Source organism: Mustela erminea, chromosome 8 (genome assembly GCF_009829155.1).
Source record: "Mustela erminea isolate mMusErm1 chromosome 8, mMusErm1.Pri, whole genome shotgun sequence".
NCBI classification, from domain to species: Eukaryota; Metazoa; Chordata; class Mammalia; order Carnivora; family Mustelidae; genus Mustela; species Mustela erminea.
In genome coordinates, this window is record NC_045621.1 from 35,573,327 (window position 1) to 35,597,905 (window position 24,579).

Here is a 24,579-nt window from a genome sequence, read left to right on the forward strand (position 1 = left end):
TAGCTGATACACGTAAAAGGCCACGCCCACATCACAGAACCTGAGCCTGTTAGGGCTGGGAGGGACAGGATCAGCCCCACAGGACAAACACTTATTTCCCAGCTGAGACTCTGAACCCCAAAGAAGCCATAGGCATTCCAATCTCCCACCCCTCCACCTGGAGCTCTTTCCAGGATGGTCCTGAGCCTTTAAAGGGCTGCCACTGCTTCAGGCACTTATTTCTGGCCCTTCCTGAAACCACAAGGGAATTTGAATTTACATGAGATTATGCATTTAGTAACAGGCTTAAAGATGCACGTGTGTAGGTGTGGGGAGGATTGGGGTGAGGGGCTCCCTGCTAATTCTGATCCCCCCCTTCAGATATGGTAGGTGTCCCTGCAGGCATGCTCTAGCACAGCATGGCTACCCACCCAGGCTCCCGATCCTGCCCAGGCTGGAGTCTGGTTTTAACGTATTTGATTTTTGACTAACTGCCTTAAGGTGCCATGTAACATTATCATCTCGAAGCAGTACAAGAAACTGACACCCCTTTTTAAGGGGTGAAACACAAGTAAGCAGCTTCAATTCTAGGGTGTCCACTGTGGTCCAGGAGTCAACATCAACACTGTATGTGTGTCCATATGAGCACCTTGAAGGAGGGCGAGGAGGGGGTGCTTATGATCTCAGCAAGAGGGTCAAGGGCATCCATGCTCACACCCAAACAGAGCTGCAGGTCCGAACAGTGAGGGAAGAGAACGGGGTCCCCACCCGGGGCATCGGCACTGGCTGGGGGGAGTTGGAGGGGATGCCTTGGGAGGGCTGGGGTCTCCACAGAGCTCCACTGGGGAGGGCAGGAAAGACAGAGGCTGAGTGCAAATGGGAAGACATTCCAGAAAGGGGTAGGCAGGTGAGAAGGTTCAGATTATGCTCAAGGGAGTGAGTGGCTCAACAGATGCAGCTGGGGCGGGGCGGGCGGGGGGTGGGGCAGGGGGCAAAAGGAAGCAGCAGGGATGGCTGGTGGAAAAACACAGTGAAGCTAGACTAGGGGCCTCCACGGTCCATGGTTGCAGCTGAACTTGACTTTGTCAGAACTGTAGTCCTTGGTTCCCTGACCCAGATACGCCCCAGCTCCACCTCAAACTCCCACGTGGGTCCCCGGTTCCAGCCCTAACCCCTGGTCTTTCCAGGGCACGGGGCCGGCCTGGCTTCCCAGCAGTTGCTCCAGACAGAGCAGTTCTGATCGGGGCTTAAACTACTCACTCAGGCATTCACCCCGAAAAGGGCAATAATTTCCTTCTGAGGAACACCTGGCTGTGCCACTCACAGGCTCTGCCCCCTTAGGCGGCTCCTCAATCCTCCGAAAGGGGGTCTATTATTGTTTCTCTAGCCCCCCTTGAGCTGTCACCGCAGCCTGGAGATGGTATGTGAGTTGGCTGACTGCTGAGCCCTCGGGAGCCCTCACACCCATACCACCTCCCAGTTCATGCGCCAGCCGAGCGCCCAGACTCCCAGCTGGAAACCACCGCCAGCAACTCGCAGCCTGCGCGTGGGGGCCATCTAGCTGGAAAGGGCAGAGGTGGAGCGGTGTGCATTCTGCTCTCCCTGACCACCCAGGGACGGGGACGCGGACGGCAGAGTGCAGCCCGTCCCATCAGCCCTCGCAACCCCTGGCCCCAGACACTGCGTTATGGGACGTCAGGTGCAGTGCTGGTGACTGCCGAACACCCCAGGAAACACAAGAGAAAGGACTAATGGTGGGAATACAAGGAAACCGAGGCTCGGGTGCCCTGGGCTCACAAAGTTATGACGAAGGTCTGGTGTTTGAATCTGAGCGTCGTCATCCCCTCAGTGATTGTCCAACGCTGCAACTGAAGTCAGCTACCAGGGCGTTTCTCCTGCCTCTTCCACACACTAGCAATTGGAAATTCAGGTGCTTTGCAGGGAACCATGAAACTATGTGTCAAAGCAGCCTCACCGAGCTGTGGCAGTGATCGATCGAGCAGGGTTTCCCAACCTCAGCACAGTGGGCGTTTGGAGATGGGTAAGTTTTGGGGTAGGGGTTGGCCCATGCGTGGCAGGTGCTGAGCACCACCCTGGGGCCTGTACACACTAGACACCAGTAGCGCCCCCTGACCCAGCTGTGATAACCAAACAAGTCTCTCTAGACATCACTAAATGTCCCCACTAAAAATAACTCTCAGCCTCATTTAAATCAGAGCTTTATCCAAGCAACTGTTCCTATTTGTTTTCTGGTGCCCCTGTCCCCTTACTCTCCTAAAGGTGATCGATCCATTTTTCTTGGGTCTCAAACTCAAAGGGTCTTAATATTTAGATGCACTGGTTTCTTTTTCTTCTCATTTACATGGTCTTCATATGTTTTTATTAAAAAATTTTCACATGAAATCCAGGCTTCCTCCATCCCCAAATAACGTGTACGTTTATGTGAAAGAGGCTTAAGTACTTCCTAGTTTGCTAGCTTTAGACATCCTTAGTTTTTAAAAGAATTTTTTATTGAGCTATGATTGACATATAGCATTATGTTAGTTTCAGGTACAGAGCATCAAAATCTGATACATGTGTATATTGCAAAATGATCACCATGACGCATTTCCTTAGCATCTCTCATCACACAGCTACTGTTTTTTTTTCTTTTCCCCTTGGGATGAAAACTTTTAAGATCTACTCTCAGCAACTTTCAAATATACAAAACAGTATTTTGAACTATAGTCACCATGCTCTACAGTATTTTCCCAGGACTTATTTATTTTAAAACTAGAAGTTTGCCCCTTTTGTTTTTAAATGATATCATGAAGGCAACTTGGAAAAGCTCAAGATAAATTCTGAGCGCCAAAGCTTGGGAAGTACTAAAAAAAAACAATGCGTCTTGAACAGAAAGGGACTTGCCAGAGCAGAAGCTCAATAGGGTGGCAGCTTTCAGGGATAGAGCTGAACAGAGAAGCCTCTGACATACTGCCCATGTATTGTGTGCAGATAGAGTGAAGCTGTGGGGAAAATATAAGGTCCCTTCTCTTAGGAGAGGTTTTGCATCCTTGTAGACTGATCTTTACTGAATTGTGCTTTTTGAGTGTCATGCTCTATAGGATTGATATGGACACGTTCCAACAGAACCACTGCTCTGACTCAAAAAAAACTGAAGTTTCTGAAGCATGCACTTTTCTTGTAAGATTGTGGGAGTATTTTAAATCAGAAGAATTGTTTGATCTAATGCTCCAGCACAAATGAGTTAGTGGGCGGCCAACTGCTGCTGTCAGAATATAAGGGAGGAAGTCCATAAATGTTCAAATGACCTGAAACACAGTAGCTACAAGGCCTATTGTGCATGGCAGGATAGAGAATCTTGCATAGTCACCCAGGGGGCCATCCCGGGTGGACTTGATCAAGACATTAAACCTCTCTGAGCTTTTATCTTCTGCATGATAAGATGGTAAGAGAGTTGTCATGAGGAGCCAGAGAGCTGAAGAACTTTCAGAACACAGAACAGTGCCTGGCACAGGAGAAGCAGCTATCACTTCAACTATAGAATTCTATTCCATGTGATCTCAATAGATGTTATCCAAAAAACAGTCTTGTCGTCAAATGTCCGGATATACCACTTTAAGTAAGATTAAAAAAGCCTTCTTTCCCCCACTCACTGCAGTACTTCTCAGAGCCTTTAAAATGTTGATATGCAACCTGAGTTTCAAGATGGTGGTGTCCAAGTATGGACCATTTGACACAAGGACCCTTTTTGCATAAGGCAGTTCACAAGACTAGAAAACACTGGGTGAATCACAGCTTGCATTTCCAAGCATGACACATAGTGTAATATAATTGGGATCTCTTATCAGGATATACAGAACTTTAATTGTGAAACCTATCAACACTGACAATTACCAGAACATGCTAAGAATCTGTGACTCCTTAGCATGAAGCATTCACAAAACCTCAAATTCCAGTATGCTGTCCATGTGGGTCTTTTTCAAAAATGTTAGTATGGTAGGGACCCCTAATAAGAGATCTACCCTTGCCACAAATTTTTAAGTGAATATTATATTACTGTTGGTTGTAGGAAGATGTTGTACAGCAGATCTCTAGAGTGTACTAACCTTGCACAACTGAAACTTTATGCCCTTTGATTAGCAATTCCCCATCTCTCCCTCCCACCAACCATGCGGATTTTTACATCACTTACCCGAGACCCTTTTTCAGGAAAGCACTGGCACACTGCGCAATCTCTTCCTCCGCAAGGACCCACAAACTTCTTTCCACTCTGGAAAGTGAAGCATCTGGTTTAGTAAAGCAGTATTCTTCACTTAGCTAGGTACCTGTTGTGTACATTATAACAAACACCTTGCTTTCTCTAACCCATGAGAATTCCACAGTATACTTTGACCTTTGGATCTGTGAAAAGAAAAGGCTAATGTTGATATATAAAAAGGCAAAGAAATTACACTGTAGCTTGATAAGAGGGAAGATGATTATGTGAGCAAAATAAAAGTTCATGTGAGCTAGCATTAAAAAGAAAAAAAAAAAAGCCTGCTTCTGAACCCACTTTTTACTGGTCAAAATCTTCTGTAATGTCTCTCTCCTAGCAAGATATCACTTACTAAGTTGTGCATAATCTTAGAGTATAAGTTATATGGTTAGGAAAACTGTAAGCACACAATGGTGTCTCACTTAGATTATAAATTGGCCTGCTTTTTAGGACCCTCTTGCTTCCCCTCCAAGAACGCTGAGTCCTTCCTGGTCACTGCTGTAGTCACAGCTGTGGACTTCACGTGACAACTGTTTCCTGCAAGTTGCTGAAACTCCAAGAAGGTTCTTCTAATGTGTCTCTCAACCAGAAAGCTCTTGAATTTGAATCATTTGGGCACTTTCTCCACTTCTCCCTAACTTCCCTCCAAAATTTTCATTAAAGAGTTACTCCACACTCACATATTTTCTTAATGTTCATGCTTCCTCCAAACACACACACACACATACATACACACACACACACACACACACACACACACACACACATCCTTTGGGAAGAATCAGCCCCTTGTTCTCACAAATCCTCATTGTCTATATCCAGAGTCATCTGTCACTTCGGTACAAAAGCATAATCCTAGAGTAACTGTTTCCATAAATTGAGCCCTTAACAACAGAACAGCCACCATGAGGCACCTGCGTTGACAATGGACACTGAGCATTCCTTCAGAGCCTGGGGCTGTGGGTTGGGAGGGAATAGTGACAAAAGCAGCTCCAGATGCTAGGAGCTGAGAGTGTGGATAGGAAAATCAGAAGGGCACCAGGGATAAACTTCCCCTAGTTCATCATCTTGCTGGTCCAGCCCTCACTGCAACTCTTATGTATTAACCATACATTTCTATGATTGATAGATCTTTTACACCCAAGGCTATAAATTTAAGCTTTTATGTCAAAGTACGGTGGGGAACATTAAAACATTTGAACCAATAGTTATAGTTCTGATGGAGAGACCTCTATACATACATACACACCTATGTGCATAAGCATATATGTAAATACATCTGAGTAGTGTACATAGGAATATATACATGTGTATACATACACATGTGTATATGAATATATGTATGGGAGGGAAAAGAATCTATCCAAAATGGATTTTTTTCAATCACACAATTTAGACCTCTTTTTTATGGGAAAATATGCTCAGAGGCAATCCAAAAAAAAAAAAAAAAAAAACTTTAAGTTGAGCATTAATAAAAAAGACATTATTATAAACAAAACTCCTTAGGGTCATTGAAAGTATATAAGAATGTAAACCTTGACAAGAGTTAAGTTAAAGAATGTATTTGAAGTTTCAGAAATATATACCTCTTGAGGGTTGAGTCACAGTGTTATCTATGAATGCAGAAACATCAATTTCAAAACTCTGATAAGGTGAAAAAAAAAAATGAAATAGGCCAGGTCCAGGACAGCATGAAAACACTTAAAATAACTAGTCTGAACACTTGGGTTCACTTAAGGTTGGGATTCATTACTATGTGTTCAGTGAGATATCAAAACAACCAGAAAAAGAAGGTTGGCTGATTAGCTGGCTTGATAATAAAGGCAAGTTTGTTCTCTTATTGTTTGTTTGTTTTGGCTTTTTTTTTTTTTTTTTTTTTTTTTTTTACTTAACTGTGTGCCAAGCATCACAGAGATGTTTGTAGCAAAATTACAATTCAGGAAATAATCATTTTAAAATAAATTAGATAAGTTAGCAGATTCTAGTAAAGAAAAAGAAATAGTTGCATATAAAGCTTTGATACTGATAAGAGAAAAGGCAAGAGATAATTTCAGTCTCTGAAGTTCTTCTACGTTACATGTTTCCCAATAAATGCCACCTTAAAAGGGGGAGGCATTTGTAAAAGAAGAAGCTGCATCTCAAAAACAGATCGTGTCAACCCATTTGAAAAAGATAAAGACCATACCCCAGACAAGGCAACATTCAATGTATAAACCATATTCACCAGGAACACACTGGCATTCTCAAAAACTAATGTTCCTCCTCAAAAAGGAAAATGGAAAAGTTCCTATCCATTTTATCTCAGATATTTTTAAACAAATTTATCTTGAATAAAAGGTTTAAGAAGTTATTAATTTCTAGATTAATAACCAGTCCTACATTTCTGCCTCTATTTTTTTCTTTTTTTAAAAAACAACATTTGCACAAAATTAAAAGTTCAAATAGGGCAAAAGGATGATGGAAGAAGAAATCTTCTTTCCCAACTCAGGAGAGGCAGTCACTGTTCTCACTCAGGGTCTGGATAGTTAAAAGCATGTTCATGCCATGATCACACACACACGCACAAACATATGTGCACACAAGTAAACATACACGCACACATGTACACACGCACACACACATGCAGACATACACACGCACACACAAACCCACGTGTACACCCAGGCATATGTACGTACACACAGATGCATTCTTTGGTCACTTTGGTCTTGTTTTATTTTAACCCAAAGGGTGTATTTCTCTGAACCTTTCTGTTTTCTTAATCAGACATCTTCAAAATCATTCCAATTTAACAGAACCCCTCTCCATCGCATGAAGTACCATAGCTTGTTTAACCAGACCTTCTTGATGGGTGTTTAGCTATCTCATGTCTCTTGTTACTCAACGCTCCCGTGAAGCCAGTATTCTTGGGCATTTTCTTTATGCCCAAGTCAGTATAAATATATATGACAAATTCCAAAAAGGAAAATACCTGTGTTCAACAGGATTATACATTTGCAATTCGGATGGATAATGCCAAGTTGCCTTCCATAGCTACTGCATTGATTTACATCACTACCTTTCAAACCCAATTACAGTATAAGCTACTTTTGGGGCAATATCTCTAAAACCTCTGTACAGCACAACCCACTAGGAGGTTCCAGGCTAGAACAGTCTGGTTCAAGAATTTTATTCACTCATACAGAGCATAAGAAACAAAGGAAGTGAGGAGCGCCTGGGTGGCTCAGTGGTTAAAGCCTCTGCCTTCGGCTCAGGTCATGATCCCAGGGTCCTGGGATCGAGCCTTACATCGGGCTCTCTGCTCAGCAGGGAGCCTGCCTCCTCCTCCTCTCTCTTTCTGCCTGCCTCTCTGCCTACTTGTGGTCTGTCTGTCAAATAAATAAAAATTAAAAAAATAATAATAAAAATAATTTTAAAAAAAGAAAAAGAAACAAAGGAAGTGAAAATTAAGACTCTGTAGACTCTTACAATAGGGAAAAAATAATGTAATACAGAAATAAACATGGAGAAATCAGGTAAAAAAAAAATCCAGATATATAATTTTCAGTGGGTTTCCATTCATTATTTCATATGAGGCTCTCAAATGCGTGTGAACTATGACTGCTTGGGGAGAGCTTCTGATTCCCTGACGCCTGTGCTTTCTGTTCCTGACTGGTAGGAAAAGGAGACCAGAAGGCAAGTTCCTATTTTAACTGGCTTTGAAAAGACCTATGTTATTAACTTAAATAATCACAGAAATTAGATTGGATAAATCCAAGCTAGAGAGGATGCACAAATGGAGATGTGCTCTATAGTGACTGAACCCATGCAGCTGTCTCAAGGTCTACCTTACAGGCGGTCCATGGTGTGATTTCCCAGAAACGCCTGGGGTGGGGTTTAGTAATTCTGATTCCTCAGTGAGGAAGCAGAAGAAAGAGATCTTGTTACAGAATATTCTAGGCTTCTCTTTCTCCAGAGTCAAAATGTTCACATTTAATCTTATATTTCTTGATTTAATCTTGAAGTGACCCAGCAGCTTCCTGCCCCTCTCCTACAACAAAAATAACAACAAAACAAAACAAAAAATAAACAAAACAAAACAGATTTTAACAAAAGATGTCATAAAATAAAGAAATCTCCAATATGTGGGCAATTATTTGCTAAGTAGTCTTGACTGTAAAATAGAAAAGAAACCTCAGAGTTCCCCTAGTCCAACCCTTCACTTTGCAGATGAGAAAACTGAGTCCCACCGAGTGACTTGTTTGAAACAAAGATTTATAATGAGAGTAATGCATGCAATTAGAGTTAATTAATGTACTTACCCCATATGCATGTTGTACAGAAAAGAGGATGAACATAAGTGACCTATGAAATAGCAAAAAAGGAGATTAATTTAAACTGTTCATTTTCATGCAAAACAAACCAAACAGAGAAAGAACAAAGGAATAAATCCCGAAAGCTTCTTTTTATTTCTAATAGGCAGCTGTCATCTGTGACAAGATAAATGTTATCCTTTCTCTGGCTGTCATCATTACCTTCCCTCTTGCTAATCAGTCAAGAAGTACTCACAGCCGTTTAGTGGGGTCCCCACTGGGTCTGGGGCCCTGGGGATACCCTGAAAGTTAGACCCACATAAGTAGCTGGGGGAAGGGGGGCGACTCTCTGAATGAAATGCAGAGGAGTGAAGGAAGGAGGCAGCTTTGTTCAGAGACAGTGCAAAGACCAGTGTACCCTGGATGACATGAAATGGAACCAACTGGAAGGAGGGAGGAGGGAAGAAAACCTATCTGGACTGGGGAGATGGTCTGGAAGGGAAGGAAAATAATATGAACCAGTTAGGGAAGAGTTAAGTAGTTCAGATGGTCTCCTCCATCTTCAGAACCAGCAATGGCTGTCTATCCCTCTGGCCTCTGCTTCCATTGTCCCATCTCTTTTGCCTCTCACTCCCCTTCCCCCTCTTTCACTTCTAAGGACCCTTGTGATTACACTGGGTCCATCCAGATTACACTGGGCCCATCTCCAGAATAATCTCCCCAAGGTCCGATGATGAGCAAGCTTAATGTCATCCACAAGCATATTCCCTGTCGCCCTGTGACAGAACACATTGTCAGGATCCACGGACTAGGATGCGGACCTCCTCAGGGGCTGTTATCCTGCCTACCATACTAGTGAAGTGCCCTCTAGTATCTCTGCTAATTAGAGGGCCCCTCCTGTACTGGACATCAGGAAAGTTTTTACTATTTGAACCTAGTAAGAGAGCACCAATCTACAGCCTTTAGATGAGTGTCTTTCCCATTGGAGATGATGTAGTGTGATTCAGGGAGAGCATAGAGAATTGGTGTTTAATAAAAATGAATCACACACAAAAAAGCAGGCGTAATGCATAGATTTCTGGAAAAATTTGGCTTTTTGACACATGAAACATTCAGACGATTCATAACTATAAAACCAACGGTTAGGAGAAATTATTGAATAAAAGCAAGTCATCGCACTAAGGACACTCACCAGGGATCTGTGGCCAAGGGTTTGATCCACCTGAATGAGCACCTTACTGACGCCATGTGCATGGGTTACTTCAAGTCTTGGTACTTAAAAAAAACTCTGTCAGGTTTCTCTTCTCTTCCAGAAGACTCTGACTTATAAGTGAGGTTCTATGTCCTGGGTTTAAAGTTTGGATATGTTATATATAAAACAAGGTGTAATTACATATAAAAAAGGGTGTAAGACACAACATTTTAAATATAAAGATACCTTTTAAAATACAACATGCATTATAATGTTGAAAACAATGACTTTCATCATTCATAGTAATGGAAATATTTTCTAAAAGGGGAATGCAATTTTTTTGATGAGAATCTTAGTGATGATTAAACAAATAAATATCAATTTCATTCTTAGAAATAAAAGTAATTTCCAGTTATTTATGTCATAAATATATTTTTGAGAAGTGAAAAATGTGTATGTAATGCTTGTATAAAAAATTATTGCTTCATTTTGTTAAGCAGCATTTTCTACTACATAACATTTGTCCTTGAAAATCCAAGTTAAAATTCCCTTGAGTGAGTTTTTGTTTCGTTTGGTTTCATTTTGTTTTTTCACCTTTGAAATTAGGAAAGTGACTGTTTAGAATAGAAAGAAATACTTCACACATAACAGTAAATATGTATAAAATTATTTTTATGTAAAATGGTACAACTTCTATGGAAAACATTTTGGCAGTTCCTCAAACAGTTAAACACAGAATTACCATATGATCTTAACAATTCCACTCCTATGTATATACCATGAGAACTGACACTATGTTCATGCATAAATGTGTACATAAACATTCAGAGTAGCCAGAAAGTGCAAACAACCTGCATGAATGGGCAAGCAGAATGTGCTACATTGGATTTGGCGATAAAAAGGAATGAAGTACTGATACATAGATGAACATTGAAAACATTCTATTAAGTGAAGGAAGTCACATATTATATAATATCAAAAAACCCAGAATAGGCAAATCCATGGAGACAGAAAATAGAGCAGTAATTGTCAGGGGTTGGAGAAGAAGAGAAATGGAAGGTCCAGGGTTTCTTCCTGAGGTGATGGAATGTTCTGGAATTAGTGGTGTTCGTTGTGCAACATTATGAATACTCTAAAAACCACTGAGTTATAAACTTTAAAAGAGTTCAAACAGTGAATTTTATTTTGTGAACTTTATCTCAATTAAAAAAAAAAAAAAGAAAAATATTTTTACTCCAAGCCTCTTTATCTTTGATAAAAGATCTCTGGCTTAAAGGAATGTCTTGAAATTGGAAGTGTCTTGAAATTGAAATACCTCATCTTAAAAACTCTGGCTTCTCTGAAGACCTGTACCAATGAGAATTGGGTAGATAGAGGAAAACTGGGAGTATTTACCAGTATTTACCAGTATTTATGGGAGACTAGTTCTCCACGTAGGTAGGAGAACAACATTCCATGATACAGTTTGAAAATCAAGTAGGAGAAGAATCCGCTGAGTGCCCAAATCATTTCCCATCCCCAAAGCCATCATTTTAAATACTTTTTGAAGCTGCATTCTGGGAGCAAGTCTCAATAAAACAAATTATTGATTTGGAAGAAATACACAAATTGGCTTGAATCATTCAAAAGGTACTCGATATTTTAAACAAATAGGAAAGAGTCAAAAATTAAAAAAAAAAAAACCAGGGGCATTTGCTTTTAACCTCCAAACAGACATGTGATGCAATTAATCTCCAAACATATTGTGATAAAGGGTGTTAAAAAGGGATTTTATTATAACAGAGTGTTGTTGTGGTCACTTTCAGAACAAGAACGCCAAATCAGGGCCCTAACATTTAGGAGTTTCTCAATACAATTTGTAATTGGATGACTGGCCGGTTAGGTACACGGGTGGATGGGGAGATGGACCAATCCACAGAAATCTAACTAGTCTCTTGGGAGTGAAAGGACCTTGCTGATTGGGAGTGCCATTGCAGCCTCATCACTGTGCACTCAGTAAGCCCTGTGACGACAGGGATTTTGTCTTTTTTCTATTCACAGTTATCTTTAGTGCCATAATAGTGCTTGGAACATAGTTAGACATATATATTTTTTCATTCGTTGGATGAGAATTTACAGAAGTTACTTTAGGACCTTTTGAATGTGAATCAAATATATTTAATAGAGGATATAAGATAAGGCCAACTTTGTATACACATGGGGTGAGGGAGAAAAGGAGAAAGGGGGTGATGGAAAGAGGGATCATACAGCCTTGGGGGAAGTGGATGGGCAGGAAGATAATGATGCTGATTACATCAGGGACCCTCTGCTAAGAGGGCTGTGCACATCGAGCCACTTACTTCACCACAGTTTAGTAAGAAAAGTATTGGTTCTGTTGTAAAAGAAAATCAAATTAGGTCCATTTAAGTAATTGGTGCAAAGTCACAGAGCTAATAAATGGTAGAACCACGGGTTTTTGACTCTAAAATGTAACCCTTCTCCTAATAGACACCTAAGCATGGCAGCCTGCCTATGTCTGGTCTCCTACCCCCCAGGAATGGTTTTTAAATTATGCGTACCTCATCTCCTTTTTTTTTCCTAAACCAAATTAACATTTAAAAATTTTCATTTTCTCTTTAAACAGTTACAAAGTATAATTTGAAACATTGTACATGGTGACCTATAAAATAAAAACAGTTGCAACACTATTTTTTGTATTTTTTTTAAGATTTATTTATTTATTTGATAGAGTCAGAGACAGAGACAGAGAATAAGTGGGGGAGGGGCAGAGAGAGAAGGAGAGAGAATCTCAAGCAGAATCCCCACTGAGTGTGGAGTCCAAAGCAGGGCTCAATCTTACGACCCTGAGGTTACGACCTGAGCTAGACACTCAAGAATCAAGAGTTGGACGCTTAACCGACTGAGCCACCCAGGTGCCCTGCAACACTACTCTAGATGTCGCCAACCGACCATCATAAGAATAGATCTCAGCAGCATCGGTTTAAAATTCATGCACACAACTTCTTTAACAGCTAGAAATTTTACACCATTTTTCTCTTTGAATTCATATCTCCATTCCATTCTCATGTATATTGTAGTGCAATATATTTTTATATTTGGAAATCTTATGTTGATCATCCTATCATACTTCTCTGCAACAAAAATATGTATATAAATTAAGTGCTTTTTATGTCTTATGATCACAAATCTCTAAGTCTTAAAATTATTTTGACTGAATTTGCTTGCCATAATGATAAGTAGTATGTAATTCACCAAAACCAGATAAATTTAATTTTTTAAAAGATTTTATTTACTTGAGAGACAGAGAATGCAGAGGGAGTGGAAGAAGCAAAAAACACCGCTCCTTCAGCAGGGAGCCTGACCTGGGCTCGATCCCAGGACCATCAGGCCATGACCTGAGCAGAAGGCAGACAATTAACCAACTGAGCCATCCAGGTGCCCCTAAATTCATATTTCGATAATTATTAAACACACTACAAATGCAATTTTACTGGAAATGTAGTTGGCAACGAATGAATTGGGCTTTTTGGTTTCTCAAATAGTTTATTTAGCCCAGATCAATAAGGAGATATGGTCAAAAAAGAGTCAGGTCAAGCAACAGTTCTGCTTCCATTTTAGCTTCTTAAAACTGTAAATTCTAATAAATCTATTCACAGAAAAAAATAAGTTGTGAATGGAAGAAATTTGTTCTATATATCACTCAATGCTTTGAACTTCTCCTGAGTTGTATATCCAAAGCAATATATAATTCATCATCAAGAATCATTTTGAGTGATCAACTATCTGATAAGTCTTCCCTCAACTGTGATGAAAGCAAAAAGTTGGGAACCACCTGGCCCTGGGATGTGGAACCCGAGAGGTAGAGTGCCTCTGTTCTGCCTTTACACTGCTCACCATCTGGCCTGCAAACAGTTCTTGCCTTGGGGCAAAGCAGGATGGTAACCCTTGGGATGACTGAGGGTGCGGTTATACCTATCTGGTGAAAAGTAGTAGAATGAAAATTATGAAGGGGTTGGTGAGAACCTGAACCAAAGGCCCATCTTTAGATAGAACAATTGTAAGAACAAATACCTATAGCAGTTGAGAATCTGAAATTGATTCCTTTATTTGATTTTCCAAGCTGCTTGCACAACTCTTAGGAATCTTTTTGTGTCTTGGGGGTATATGTACCTCAGCTTGAAGGTCTCTGCTCTAGATGAACTTCCAAAGGGGTGTGTGTGTGGGTGTGTGTGTGTGTGTGTGTACATATATATAGATTTATAACTGTTCTCCTGTCTAAGTTGCATCATAGCTGAGCAGAGGGCCCATCTCATTATCAGCTGGACACCATGAACACTGGTGTGCACAGTGCCCTATGGTTCACACAGGAAATCCACAGTAATCTGAGAGGATTTTCTTTGTTGCAACTGCTTATGTTAAGTGCATGAAAACTTCTGTCTCAACCAAGCTTTTGACTGTACCAAACAACAAACAAAAATACTCTCACTCAGAACACTGTCCTTCTGACCTACCTTCTCACAAATACAAGGCTCTGTCATCCCATGGGACTGGCCAAAGCAGTGAGTTTTCAATGGAGTCTAACATTAGTACAGAAGAAAAAGAAAAAAAAAAAAGCTTTAACAACCCAAAGTGCTGTGCCACTAAAATGTATGCAAATAGCAGCTCTGGGAGACTGCCTACCCAGGAAACTTCTACCAAAGTTCTACACCTTTCAAAGGACACACTTTGTTTAGCCTACTGTTTTTCTCAGGAAAGGAGCATTCTCCACAGGCTGCTGCATCACGACCCACTCAGGCACCAGCTTCAGCCCAGCTAAGCAAGGGTGTGGCCAGATCTTCATCACCCACCACATCATGGAGGAGGGGAACCACCTCACCCCAAGGCAGCCCAACCCAGAGCTTGACTTAGAACTTCTACTTGGAGCTGGGAAGGATGGCACAAGAGTATGGCCTGGATCAGTCCTCTTGAAGAGCTGAAATTAGGAAAGAGGAGAAAGGGGATGAAGGAGGAAGGAGGGACATGAGATGCCCTGAGGTACAATCAGCCATTCGAAGGCTGGGACACGTCAAGGTGAAGGACAAGCCCGAATTTAGAGGACACAGATATCCTCAGTAATCATAAAAAGCTATTTTTAAGAGAGGAAAATGCAAGAAGAGAAAGACAGAGGGTCTACAGTGAGAGAATGAAAGACGAGCTCGTTCCTGAGAGCTGCCACATTTTTGATGCAGGCTTATGGTTTGTTTCCTTTACCTGAGCAAACCGACCTGTCCAGCTAAGTCTGACAAAAGCATTTCCCCATCCCCACAGCTGGTCCCAACCTGTGACACCCCAACAGAAGCTCTCTTGGAGGTTCCACCAGAGGCTGAACATTAGCACCTTGAACCTTCGACATAGGCCTCACTCCACAACCCAAGGAACGTGCCCACACTCTCTCCCAGCCTCTATTTATTTCAGTCGTTTCTAGAATGTAGATTCAATAAATGTCATTAGCTTCTCTTCCTCCAGCTCCCTGGGCTGATTTTTTTTCTTCACTACTTTATGAAAGTTCCTGGTCTCCAATTCCTTTGGGACTTCTCATGAGTCTCTGCTCGATGTTTTTCAAATACTTTGTCTGGGAACAAGATCTGAGATCTTCCAAATCATTATTTCTACTACAAGGAATTTGTTTTCTCTGCAGCCCAATCTTGAAAAGAAATATACCCTGCTTGGGTTCTCATCGACTGGGGGATGGGGGTGCACAATGGCCAAGATTAGAGGGCCAGATTACAAAAGACTGAGTATGAGAATCTTCCAAGTCACAAAAAGGTAGTATGAGTACAATGTATTTTCTTTACCCAAGTAACATTAAGTCTTTGAGCTCTTTTTTATAACAATATTTTTGTTCTTTCAGTGAAATAAATTCCTATTACCTTAAGGTCTATATGTTCTTTCCTTTGACCTTCTGACACAGAGCTATCTGAAGGCTCTCTTTCCAAGGCAATTTTTTGTGTGTGTGGTCTGAACACCTATTTGTATATACCTTTATCTTTCCAAAATAGAATTCCTAATGGCTCATCTTTGCAAAGAAATAAGCAAAAGTCCTCCAAGGATAGAAGGATAGTGCTCCCAGGAAAAAAATGACATGCTCTGTCCACCTTGGTGGCTGGATATCTGCCTTTGAGGTTTACACTTTCCCTGTTAAGAGATGACCTGACCTTTCCCCAACATTCAAGCTGATTATTTGGTTTCGGTCTTTTGACAATCCCATATTCTTCAGACTTTCAAACAGTTCAGGTTGGTTTCAGCTTTTGTGCAAAAAGAGTCAATCTCAACAAATATCACAAGGGTTTTAAAGCAGGTCATGAATCTGGGTGGTCCATGGATCGCCGGAATGTGGTTGGAGCTCCATGTTCTCTGAGAAGCAACATGGAAAAACTCTGAGAACTACTCAAGTAAATTCTTGAGAATAACTCAGTTCCAACTTGACCAGAATGCTGTTGGATTAGGACCAAGCCCGCCCCCACCTTGCCCTCCCTCCAGGTTCAGTTGAATTGTTTAAGAGTGCTGCAGAGTCCTCAGTTGACCTTGGAGTTCAGTTTGCTAGTCCAGAGCCAACCAGACCATATCTCAGTTAACCTACTATTCTGCCAACATAGGCTTTTATTATCATTTTCTCCTTGAGAACTCCTCCCAATATCAACAGAAAAGTTGACAATGACCATAATAATGTCACCACTTGGAACCCACATGGAAGTGACATATGTTCCAAAAATATAAATTGATTTTCATAACCAAATGGGTCCTGTACCTCCAAGTTAAGAATGACATTCTTGACTCAGAATGTGGTAGGTCTCTTGCCAAAAGCACTGATCTCCCAGGTTGCTCTTGGTCTACAATTTTCCCTTCAGGACAGGACTGGGGTGGCTCTATATGAATTCTCTGGAACTTTTAGACCTCTGGGAACTGTCTTTGTGTTGAGCGCTGGAAGTAACACCCTATGATACAGAAGGCAGGGACCACCCATACTGTGGGGCTGTCATTTTCAGTGACTTCTCCCCTCCTCCACAGATACAGTCTGCCTCCTTCTCCTGGTACCATGTGCTCTCATGTTAGGGATAAAATCAGGCTCTAGAGTTAGAAAGACTTGTGTTCAGATCTCGATCACTTAGCAGCATAACCCTGAGCAAGTACATAACTCTTCTGAACTCCTGAATTCTCAGCATGTGAAGTTAATCCTGAAGAGAATTACATGAGTCCAAATTAGCACCTAGCATAGTGTCTGGCACAGTGGTTCAAAAAATGTTCGTTTCCTTCCTTCTTAATTTCTTTTAGGATGAAAAGATCTCCCGTATATAATGTATTAGAAAAGGGTTAGAAAATTGGGAACTGGATCAAACCCGGGCAGAGCTCAGAAACAGGGGAAGATTGATCTGAGAAGGGAGAAAGATCTGGGGAAATGAAAAGAGGGATAAGCTATGACAGTCCCTCCTAAAGTCCTTTTAAACATGAGGAGAGAGAACTTATGGAGGGGGATGAATCTTCAGACAATCACAGAGTTAACATAAATGGACTCTGAGAGGACAAGAGGAAAAAAGTTGACATTGGGTGTTATCAACCAGAAAGCCAGCTCCTTCTGTTGTCACTGCTACTAATGTTCTCCCCACCCTCACTCCACTATACACACATTCCTCTTAGACCTCCTTCTCTTCTGCCTTCTTTTCCTTCCTCCTCTTCTCCATCATCACCATCGTCACCACTATCCCACCATAAGAAAGTATAATGAGCAGCATCTCCAGAAGGCCACCTAGGTGCTAAGCACTGCTAAGGGCTTAACACAGATCTACAACCTTCACAATCATCCCATGAGGTAAGTAATATGATTACTTCCCTTTGCAAGGAAGTTACACAGGCAGTGAGTGGCACATCCAGGATTCAAACTCCAAGGCTTTCCCTATTGACCATTATACTACACAGCTTTAAAAATGCATGCAAATTCCTGGATAAGCTTCAGGGATTTGTGTCTGGGAAGAACAACTCTAGCCTCCAATACAGCAGCAACCAGGACAGTCAATTCTGAATGCAGTGGTGCACTATGATACAAAGACATTCATTTTTGGTGAATCCCAGAAAACCTGAATTCTTGCGGTAAGGTCTTTATGTCTGGAATCTCAAATCTGGGAAATCTTATCGAATAGCTGGGGGTCTTAAAATGTACCATTTCTAACTAGAACGTAGAGAAGTCAATTATTCAAGCATGTAAGGTAGCTATGTGGCCAAAAAATGAAGGAGATTTCCCAAAAGTGTCCAAACGAACTTGAATGTTAAACAGAAATACTAGAGTGAGCATGCAACTGGTTCCAAAAAAGAAGGAAAGCTTTGTTTTGGTGAGAAGGAGCACAGTATTCATAAAACTCTTATGTCTTTTCTGAGGAGAGCTTAACTTCCTCCTTTTCCTCTGGCTTCATTCTTATCTTCTGCCCAGTGTCCATCTGTCTTGCTTCTGACAGGAGCTGGCTCCTAGAAACTCAGAATCTCCTACTGGGTGTCTTCCCTTGGGATGTCCTGGAACCAGACTCCTCTAAGAATGCTTCTGCCACTCTGGAACCTAATAAATATCTCATCCCTCAAAGCTGGGCTTCAGAGCTAGGCCATCCCACAGTCTACTACAGACTATAAGAACACATTCAGAGTTTCACTGTGGACATTATGAATCAGTAAATAAGAGCACAAAGCCAAGGCAGTGTGCTTGATATTGGATGAGGATGATATGTGGGTAGAGTAGCCAAGACAATTAACAGCTAGAAGTTTCACAAAATCATACAGGATTATTAAAGTAAGACTGTCTCCCTGTTCTAAAATTTGAAAGTGAATTTTTTTTGAAACTTCAGAAATTAAGGATAGAAAGAGGTCCACATTTTTTACAACAAAAATATCAAATATATAGAAAATAAAATAATTCATAGAATCTTGATTTTATATGAAAATCACAAGATTTGTAAATTCAAATCCACTAAAATGTAATAATGTTTAAAACTTGAAGTGATTTTCAGTTAACTTGCATTAACCAAAATTTTTTTTTCTGGAATTAATTCTATTTATTTTTGGTACAATATAAATAAATACCTATGATTTTGTTCACTCAAGAAATATCTATCAATCTCTCATTTAATATCAAATACCATCTGGGAACTGTAGATATGAAAATGAATTTGATTTACCTGAAGTAATAAAATATTACTCTTAAACAGATTGGGAAAAGTTAAAGGCATATATTACAATCACTAAAGTAACCACTAAAAATAATGCAGAAAGATGTAACTAGAAGTCAATGAAAAATTCAAATAGAATGCTAAAAAAAATTGAATAGCACAAAAGAATGCCAAAAAGAAGGAAAGGGACAAAAAATAGGTGAGAAAGATAGAAGAGAAATAGAGAAATGGCAGAACTAAATATGGCCATATCAACTACTTTATATGAAAACAGGCTAGAAATTCCTATTAAAAGGCAAAGATTATCACACTGGGTTTAAAAAAGAAAAAAGGTCAACTATATGCTATAAGATACACATTTTAGATAAAAAGATACAAATAGATTGAAAGGAAAGGCTAGGAAAAGATAACCACACAAACAGTATACATAAGAAAGACTGGCTATATGTCAAAGACTGGTACATAAAATAGATTTGAATATATAATTATGACCCAAAAATTAACATGACAGAAAGCTACAAATATTATAAATATATGGACTTCATAGCAGAACTTCAAAATATCTCAAGCAAAAACTAAAAAACTACAAGAAGAAATAGATAAATTCTCAAACATAGTTGAAAACTAATGCTTCTCTTGGTAACTGATAGAACAAGGTAGAAAATATCAATCAAGACACAGAAGATCTGAATAACACCATGAACCACTTTATCCTAATTTATATACATATATAAGACACTACACCCAACAACTGCAAAACATATATTCTTTCCAAATGGATGTAGTGTGTTCAAGATAGACCCTACACCAGACTATAAAACAAGTCTCAGTAGGTTTCAAAAGACTGAAATCTTGCAGAGAATTGAATTAGAACTGAACCATAAACCATCTAGGAAATGTATTTCCTAGTATTTGGAAATCAACACTGTCCAAATAACATATTCATCAAGGACAATATTTTGAACTGAATGATAATAAAAACAACATAGCAAAATGTATGGGATACAACTTAACTAGCCTAGATAAAGAAAATAAATCTACAACTGTTCATATCAGGAAAGAAGAAACATCTAATATCAATGATCTGAACCCCTACTTAGAAAATTAGGAGAGGAGAATAAATTAATCTGAAGTAAAGGTTAGGAAATAATAAAGATAGAAAAAGAACTCAATAAAAGAGAAAACACTCAAGCAATAGAGAAAAACAAAAGAAACTCTAAGCTGGTTCTTTGGTTTTTTTGAAAAGGTAAATAAAATCAATCTTCTTGAGAAATTACCAATGGTAAGAAATGACAAAAGGGAAAACATTATAGATCTACAGGTATTAAAAAGATTGTTACAGAATCTTCTGAACAATTACATGCCAATAAATTTGACAATGTATAAGAGAGAACTTGCAGGGGATGAGCTAGAAAGCTATTGATGAGTGCAGTACTAGGCCATGTGAATCCTGAGGGAACTGGTGACATCATTCAACTTCATTCATTTAACAACAGTAAAGAACTCCAAAAAGACCCCTGCCCTCATGGGGCTTCCACTCACATGAGCGAAGCAAACGCTATGCATTTAAGCACTGTGTAGAAAACAAACATATTGTGATGATGAAAAAGGGCAAAGTAATAATATCAAGCTTGTCAGAGGCAATGACCACTTGGTTTAAAACCCTCATCTGCTCTCAGTGTAAAAAGTAGAGGTCTCTGCATCCTTTGTACAGAGAAAAAGAAACATCCCCACTTTACTTTCCTTAGTACATCGGTTGGGATAACTGGGTGATGGGCATTAAGGAGGGCACACAAGGTGATGAGCCCTGGGTGCTATACCCAACTAATGAGTCATTGAACATTATATCAAAACTAGTGATGTACTTAGAAAAATAAAGACAAATTGAAAAAAAAATAGAAAAATAAAGAAACAACAGTGAAAAAACAACTCTCTCGACCCCAAGCCTATTTTTTTTAAAAATCAAGACTGATTTATTGACACCACCAAGTGAGTATACCAAATATTTTGTGTGTGTGAGAGACTATTCTTTCTTATTTAAATGTATGTATAGCTGACCTAGAATATGATATTAGTTTCAGGTATACAACACTGTACCAGAGGGAATGTATGTATGTGTTGTGGAGGTAACGAATGGGAGGTAAAATGCGGCTGTTAGAAAAGCCACTTCTCAAAGTTTAATGTGAGCCTTGCTGAATGCAGGCTCTGATTCAGTGGGTCTGGGGTGGTACCTGAGACTCTGCATTTCTAACCAGCTCTCCAGGAGGCCAAAACTACTGTTCCTAAAACTACTGCACAGACACAGTCAACTAACCTTGCTAGAACATCTAGCAAGGTTCTAGATGTCTTAGTACTTGGCTGACCTCAAGGGAGCTGGTGGGATGTGCTTGGCCATCACCCCTTTCCTACTGAGCTGAGAAGAGCTTATGCCACCATTTCTTACTGGGTTCACCCTCTTTTCCTTTATGCAACTGGAGAATCGGATCCCAAGATGTGAAGACCCTGGACAGAGGGCTTCTAATGCATTACCACACTGGATTCCTACAACTCCTGGTGGTGGGTGCTATGATTATGCCTATTTTACAGAAAAGAAGACCCCCACATCAGAAAGGTTACCTCATACGGTAAGTGTGAAAAGGATTCAAAATCTAGAGGCTACCCCAGAGACCAAGCTCTTCACCACTGCTTCCACCTTTCCGTGTTTACACCCCCGGCTTCCTTCCTGCTGTGTTGCAGCATCAGAAGTAACGTGCACTTGACTGCTGCCTCCCAGTTCAAAGTTAATAAAGCCAAGTCTGATCTGCTGTCAAAATGACTTGGCTTCAGAAAAAAGCAATTAAAAACCAAAATTGAGAGCTCTTCCAAAATTTGGCCAAAAGAAAGAGTACTTAGCACTGGCACTGAGGGTAGTTTTGTTTGTTTGTTTGTTTTTGTTTTTTTCTTCCCCTAGGAGGAAATGTCAGTTCATGCAATATTATCATACTTGGAATTCTTAGACACTTTTATTTCATCAACCAAGCTCCTGATGTCCTATCTCACAAGAATGACAGGAGACGTTTCCCTAGAGACTTCCCTGTCTACAGAAAGAAGCTACTATGTCTCACACTGCAACATCTGTGGCTTGGACACACCTGTCTTAATAGAGAGTTTAACATATGTTCTTTTGATTTTTCTACAAAGGAGAGGCCCTAATTCAATTCAGCCAACTGAAATCTGCATGTAAAACAGCAGTTCTCAAACTTGGCTGCACGTGGGAATCTCCAGGGAGCTTCAAAACACACCTGAGTCCCACCACTGGAAGGTCTGGTGTGATTGGCTTGGAATCAATTGGGTATCAGGGTTTTCAGAGGTTCCTTAGGAGATTCTAATGCACAGACACAGTCAACAATTGTTGGCATAAAAAACAGAGGGAAGACAGTAAATTCACTCACCAACCACCCCCCCATCCAAAGCCAGGGTGAGATGCCTTCATTCACTGTCAGGATTTTGCCCAAATACATATCTACAGTAGATCCAATACAGTAAGAGATCCTATTCTGATGGAGAGCAAGTGGTTCTCCACAATCAGTAACTAAAGCTCCTATTTCCCACGTGGTGCTTGATGACCAAGGACTGCAGATGTCAGCAAACACTGCTTCAGAGCAGGGGGCCTTAAGGTAGAGATGGAATCCAGGTGGTCTGTGATCTTGTATGGCAAACAAAAGTACACGTCTCTTTTCACTAACTTTTCCTGGAAGTTCGGCACTTCCTGCAGTTCTGAATATAGGCAAAAAATTACAATCCTACTGGTAGCCCCTGAGAGGGCACTTGATGGTGTTTCCATGTCACTTGCTAGTTTTGCTGTCACCACTAGTTTGGGATCACAGGTGTTTGATAGATCTGTTGTTAGAGGCAGGTAGTTAGTGCAATAATAATGTCGCACATCTGTCACTATATCATGACTTTAATACTCTGATAACTGCATCCCAGTAAAACTGGGGTTAAATACACAAGATCACAAAATTTAATTTTGTGACCTTGTGTATTTAATGACATGATTCCAAAAGGGGGTCTAAATATCTCCCCAGAGGCCATATGGCCAGGGGCACAAGAAAGGGCAGGAGCCCTGCTCTGAAGAGAGTGCCCTAACAAGCCAGATACTGGACCTCCACGAAGAGGACTCTCAGGAGGGAGACACCCTGGACAGAGTTGGCTTTTGGTTTCCTCTGCCATTTCCGCAGATAAGATTTACCCTGAAAAGCCAGTTCAGCGCAGCAGAGAATAGGATGGGCTTTCTCTTTCCCCTCAGCTGCCTCTTGCTCTTGGCATTCCGGAGTGCCCAGACTGCCAGGCTGGTAACTCGAGTCCCCAAATTAATCAAAACACAGCGCCCGGTTCAAGCCCGGGCAGACAAGCCCGGGAGCCAGACAAGCTCTCCTCTGGTGACCCCGGGACCCCAACTCCCCGCCCCGCCCGCCACCCCGCGCGCCCCACCCTCAGTTGTCAGGCTTCCGCCGCTGCCTGCCCCCACCCCCACTCCAGACAGGTGCCCGAGGCCGGGGGCAGCGATTGCGCAGTCTGGGCGGTGGGCGCCTTACCTCAGGGACACCCGCCTCGCCGGAAGCCGCCTGGTCGCAGCGCGCGCCGCGCCTTCCCGCCCCGCCGCGTCCAGATCCACGCGCGACTCGGCGGCCGGGTCTCCGCGCTCTCCCCGCCAAGTGCGGCCGCTGCCAGTCCGCGGCGGGTTGAGAAGCGGAGGCGGCGCGAAGGCAGCGCGGCGGGAGCGGGAAGCAGGCTGGGCCACTGGAGTGCGGACGCCCCAGCGCGCCTCCGGCTTAATCTGGGCACGGCCGCTGGCCACTCCCCCAGCCCCGCTGAGCCGCCTCCCCAGCGCACACCCCCAAATTCTCCACCTCCGACCCGCGCCCCCCGGCCCGGCCTCGGCCCCAGGACCTTGGGAGCATCATCTCCTAACCCCTTACCCTGGATCTGCGCCCACCAGCCCCGCAGCGCAGTTTTTTCTCCCCTGCTGGGCACGATGCCCAGGTCGGAGGGACATTGCCTGGTGAGTTGAAGGGGAGGGGGGGACGAGGGCGGGACCTAAGCCACTTCTTCCCTCCCTTGGAGCCGCAGTCAAAAACCTCAGTGGGGAGGGACGGACGGCGTGGCTGAGCCCTACATAACCCGCCCCGGGCGGGCTGGCGAGGCGAGCTTCACAACCAGGCTCCCCAACCCGCGTCGCGCAAGGGACGCGGTGGCCGCAGAGCCTGCGGGTCACTGGACACGCCGGGGCTCTGAGCGGGCGCCCACCATGCGCCCCGGGACGGCGCCCAGGCCGCCCGTGTTGCTGCGCCTGCTCCTGCTGGTACTCCTGGCAGCGGCGCCAACGACAGGCAAGGTGAGTGATGGGCGGCGCGATACCCAGCCCCTCGTCCTGGGAACGCGCAGGCCCCACCCGCGGGGCGCAGTCCTTGAGTCCCGGTGCGTGCGTGACTTTGGGCTCCACGCCGGTGCTGGGCGGGCGGCGTGGGGGATGCGAGCAAGCGGGCATGCCAGGGTAACAGGTGGAATGCGCTGGGGGAAAGGCTGGTGGAAGAGGAGAGGAACAAGCTTGTCTGGTTCCGTCGGAGTTGAGGATCCTGGGGAAAGGCCTCCAGAGGTAGAAGATGATAGATGATGGTGATGATGATAGAT

The 24,579-nt window shown here is 42.1% G+C and overlaps 2 protein-coding genes across 10 annotated transcripts in view; one reads left to right on the forward strand and one right to left on the reverse strand.

Moving 5' to 3' along the window:
• Nucleotides 1-23,955, reverse strand: part of COL4A4 (collagen type IV alpha 4 chain) — a 117,236-nt gene extending 93,281 nt beyond the window's left edge. For 5 of the 8 annotated variants that reach the window (XM_032355018.1, XM_032355013.1, XM_032355019.1 and 2 more), the window contains exons 1-4: nucleotides 23,484-23,569; nucleotides 9,719-9,871; nucleotides 8,536-8,578; nucleotides 4,172-4,249 (exon numbers count right to left, since the gene is read on the reverse strand). In XM_032355018.1, the coding sequence (XP_032210909.1) occupies nucleotides 4,172-4,249; nucleotides 8,536-8,578; nucleotides 9,719-9,780 (183 nt within the window). In that variant the 5' untranslated portion in view covers nucleotides 9,781-9,871; nucleotides 23,484-23,569. Of the gene's footprint in view, nucleotides 1-4,171; nucleotides 4,250-8,535; nucleotides 8,579-9,718; nucleotides 9,872-14,229; nucleotides 14,296-14,594; nucleotides 14,691-23,483; nucleotides 23,570-23,867 lie in introns of those variants that run through there. The other 3 variants (XM_032355015.1, XM_032355014.1, XM_032355016.1) reach the window with 3 other exon arrangements.
• COL4A3 (collagen type IV alpha 3 chain) overlaps nucleotides 23,874-24,579 on the forward strand; it is a 126,963-nt gene continuing 126,257 nt past the window's right edge. The window contains exon 1 of one of the 2 annotated variants that reach the window (XM_032355023.1): nucleotides 23,874-23,950. In XM_032355023.1, the coding sequence (XP_032210914.1) occupies nucleotides 23,924-23,950 (27 nt within the window). In that variant the 5' untranslated portion in view covers nucleotides 23,874-23,923. Of the gene's footprint in view, nucleotides 23,951-24,000; nucleotides 24,284-24,579 lie in introns of those variants that run through there. The other variant, XM_032355022.1, reaches the window with a different exon arrangement.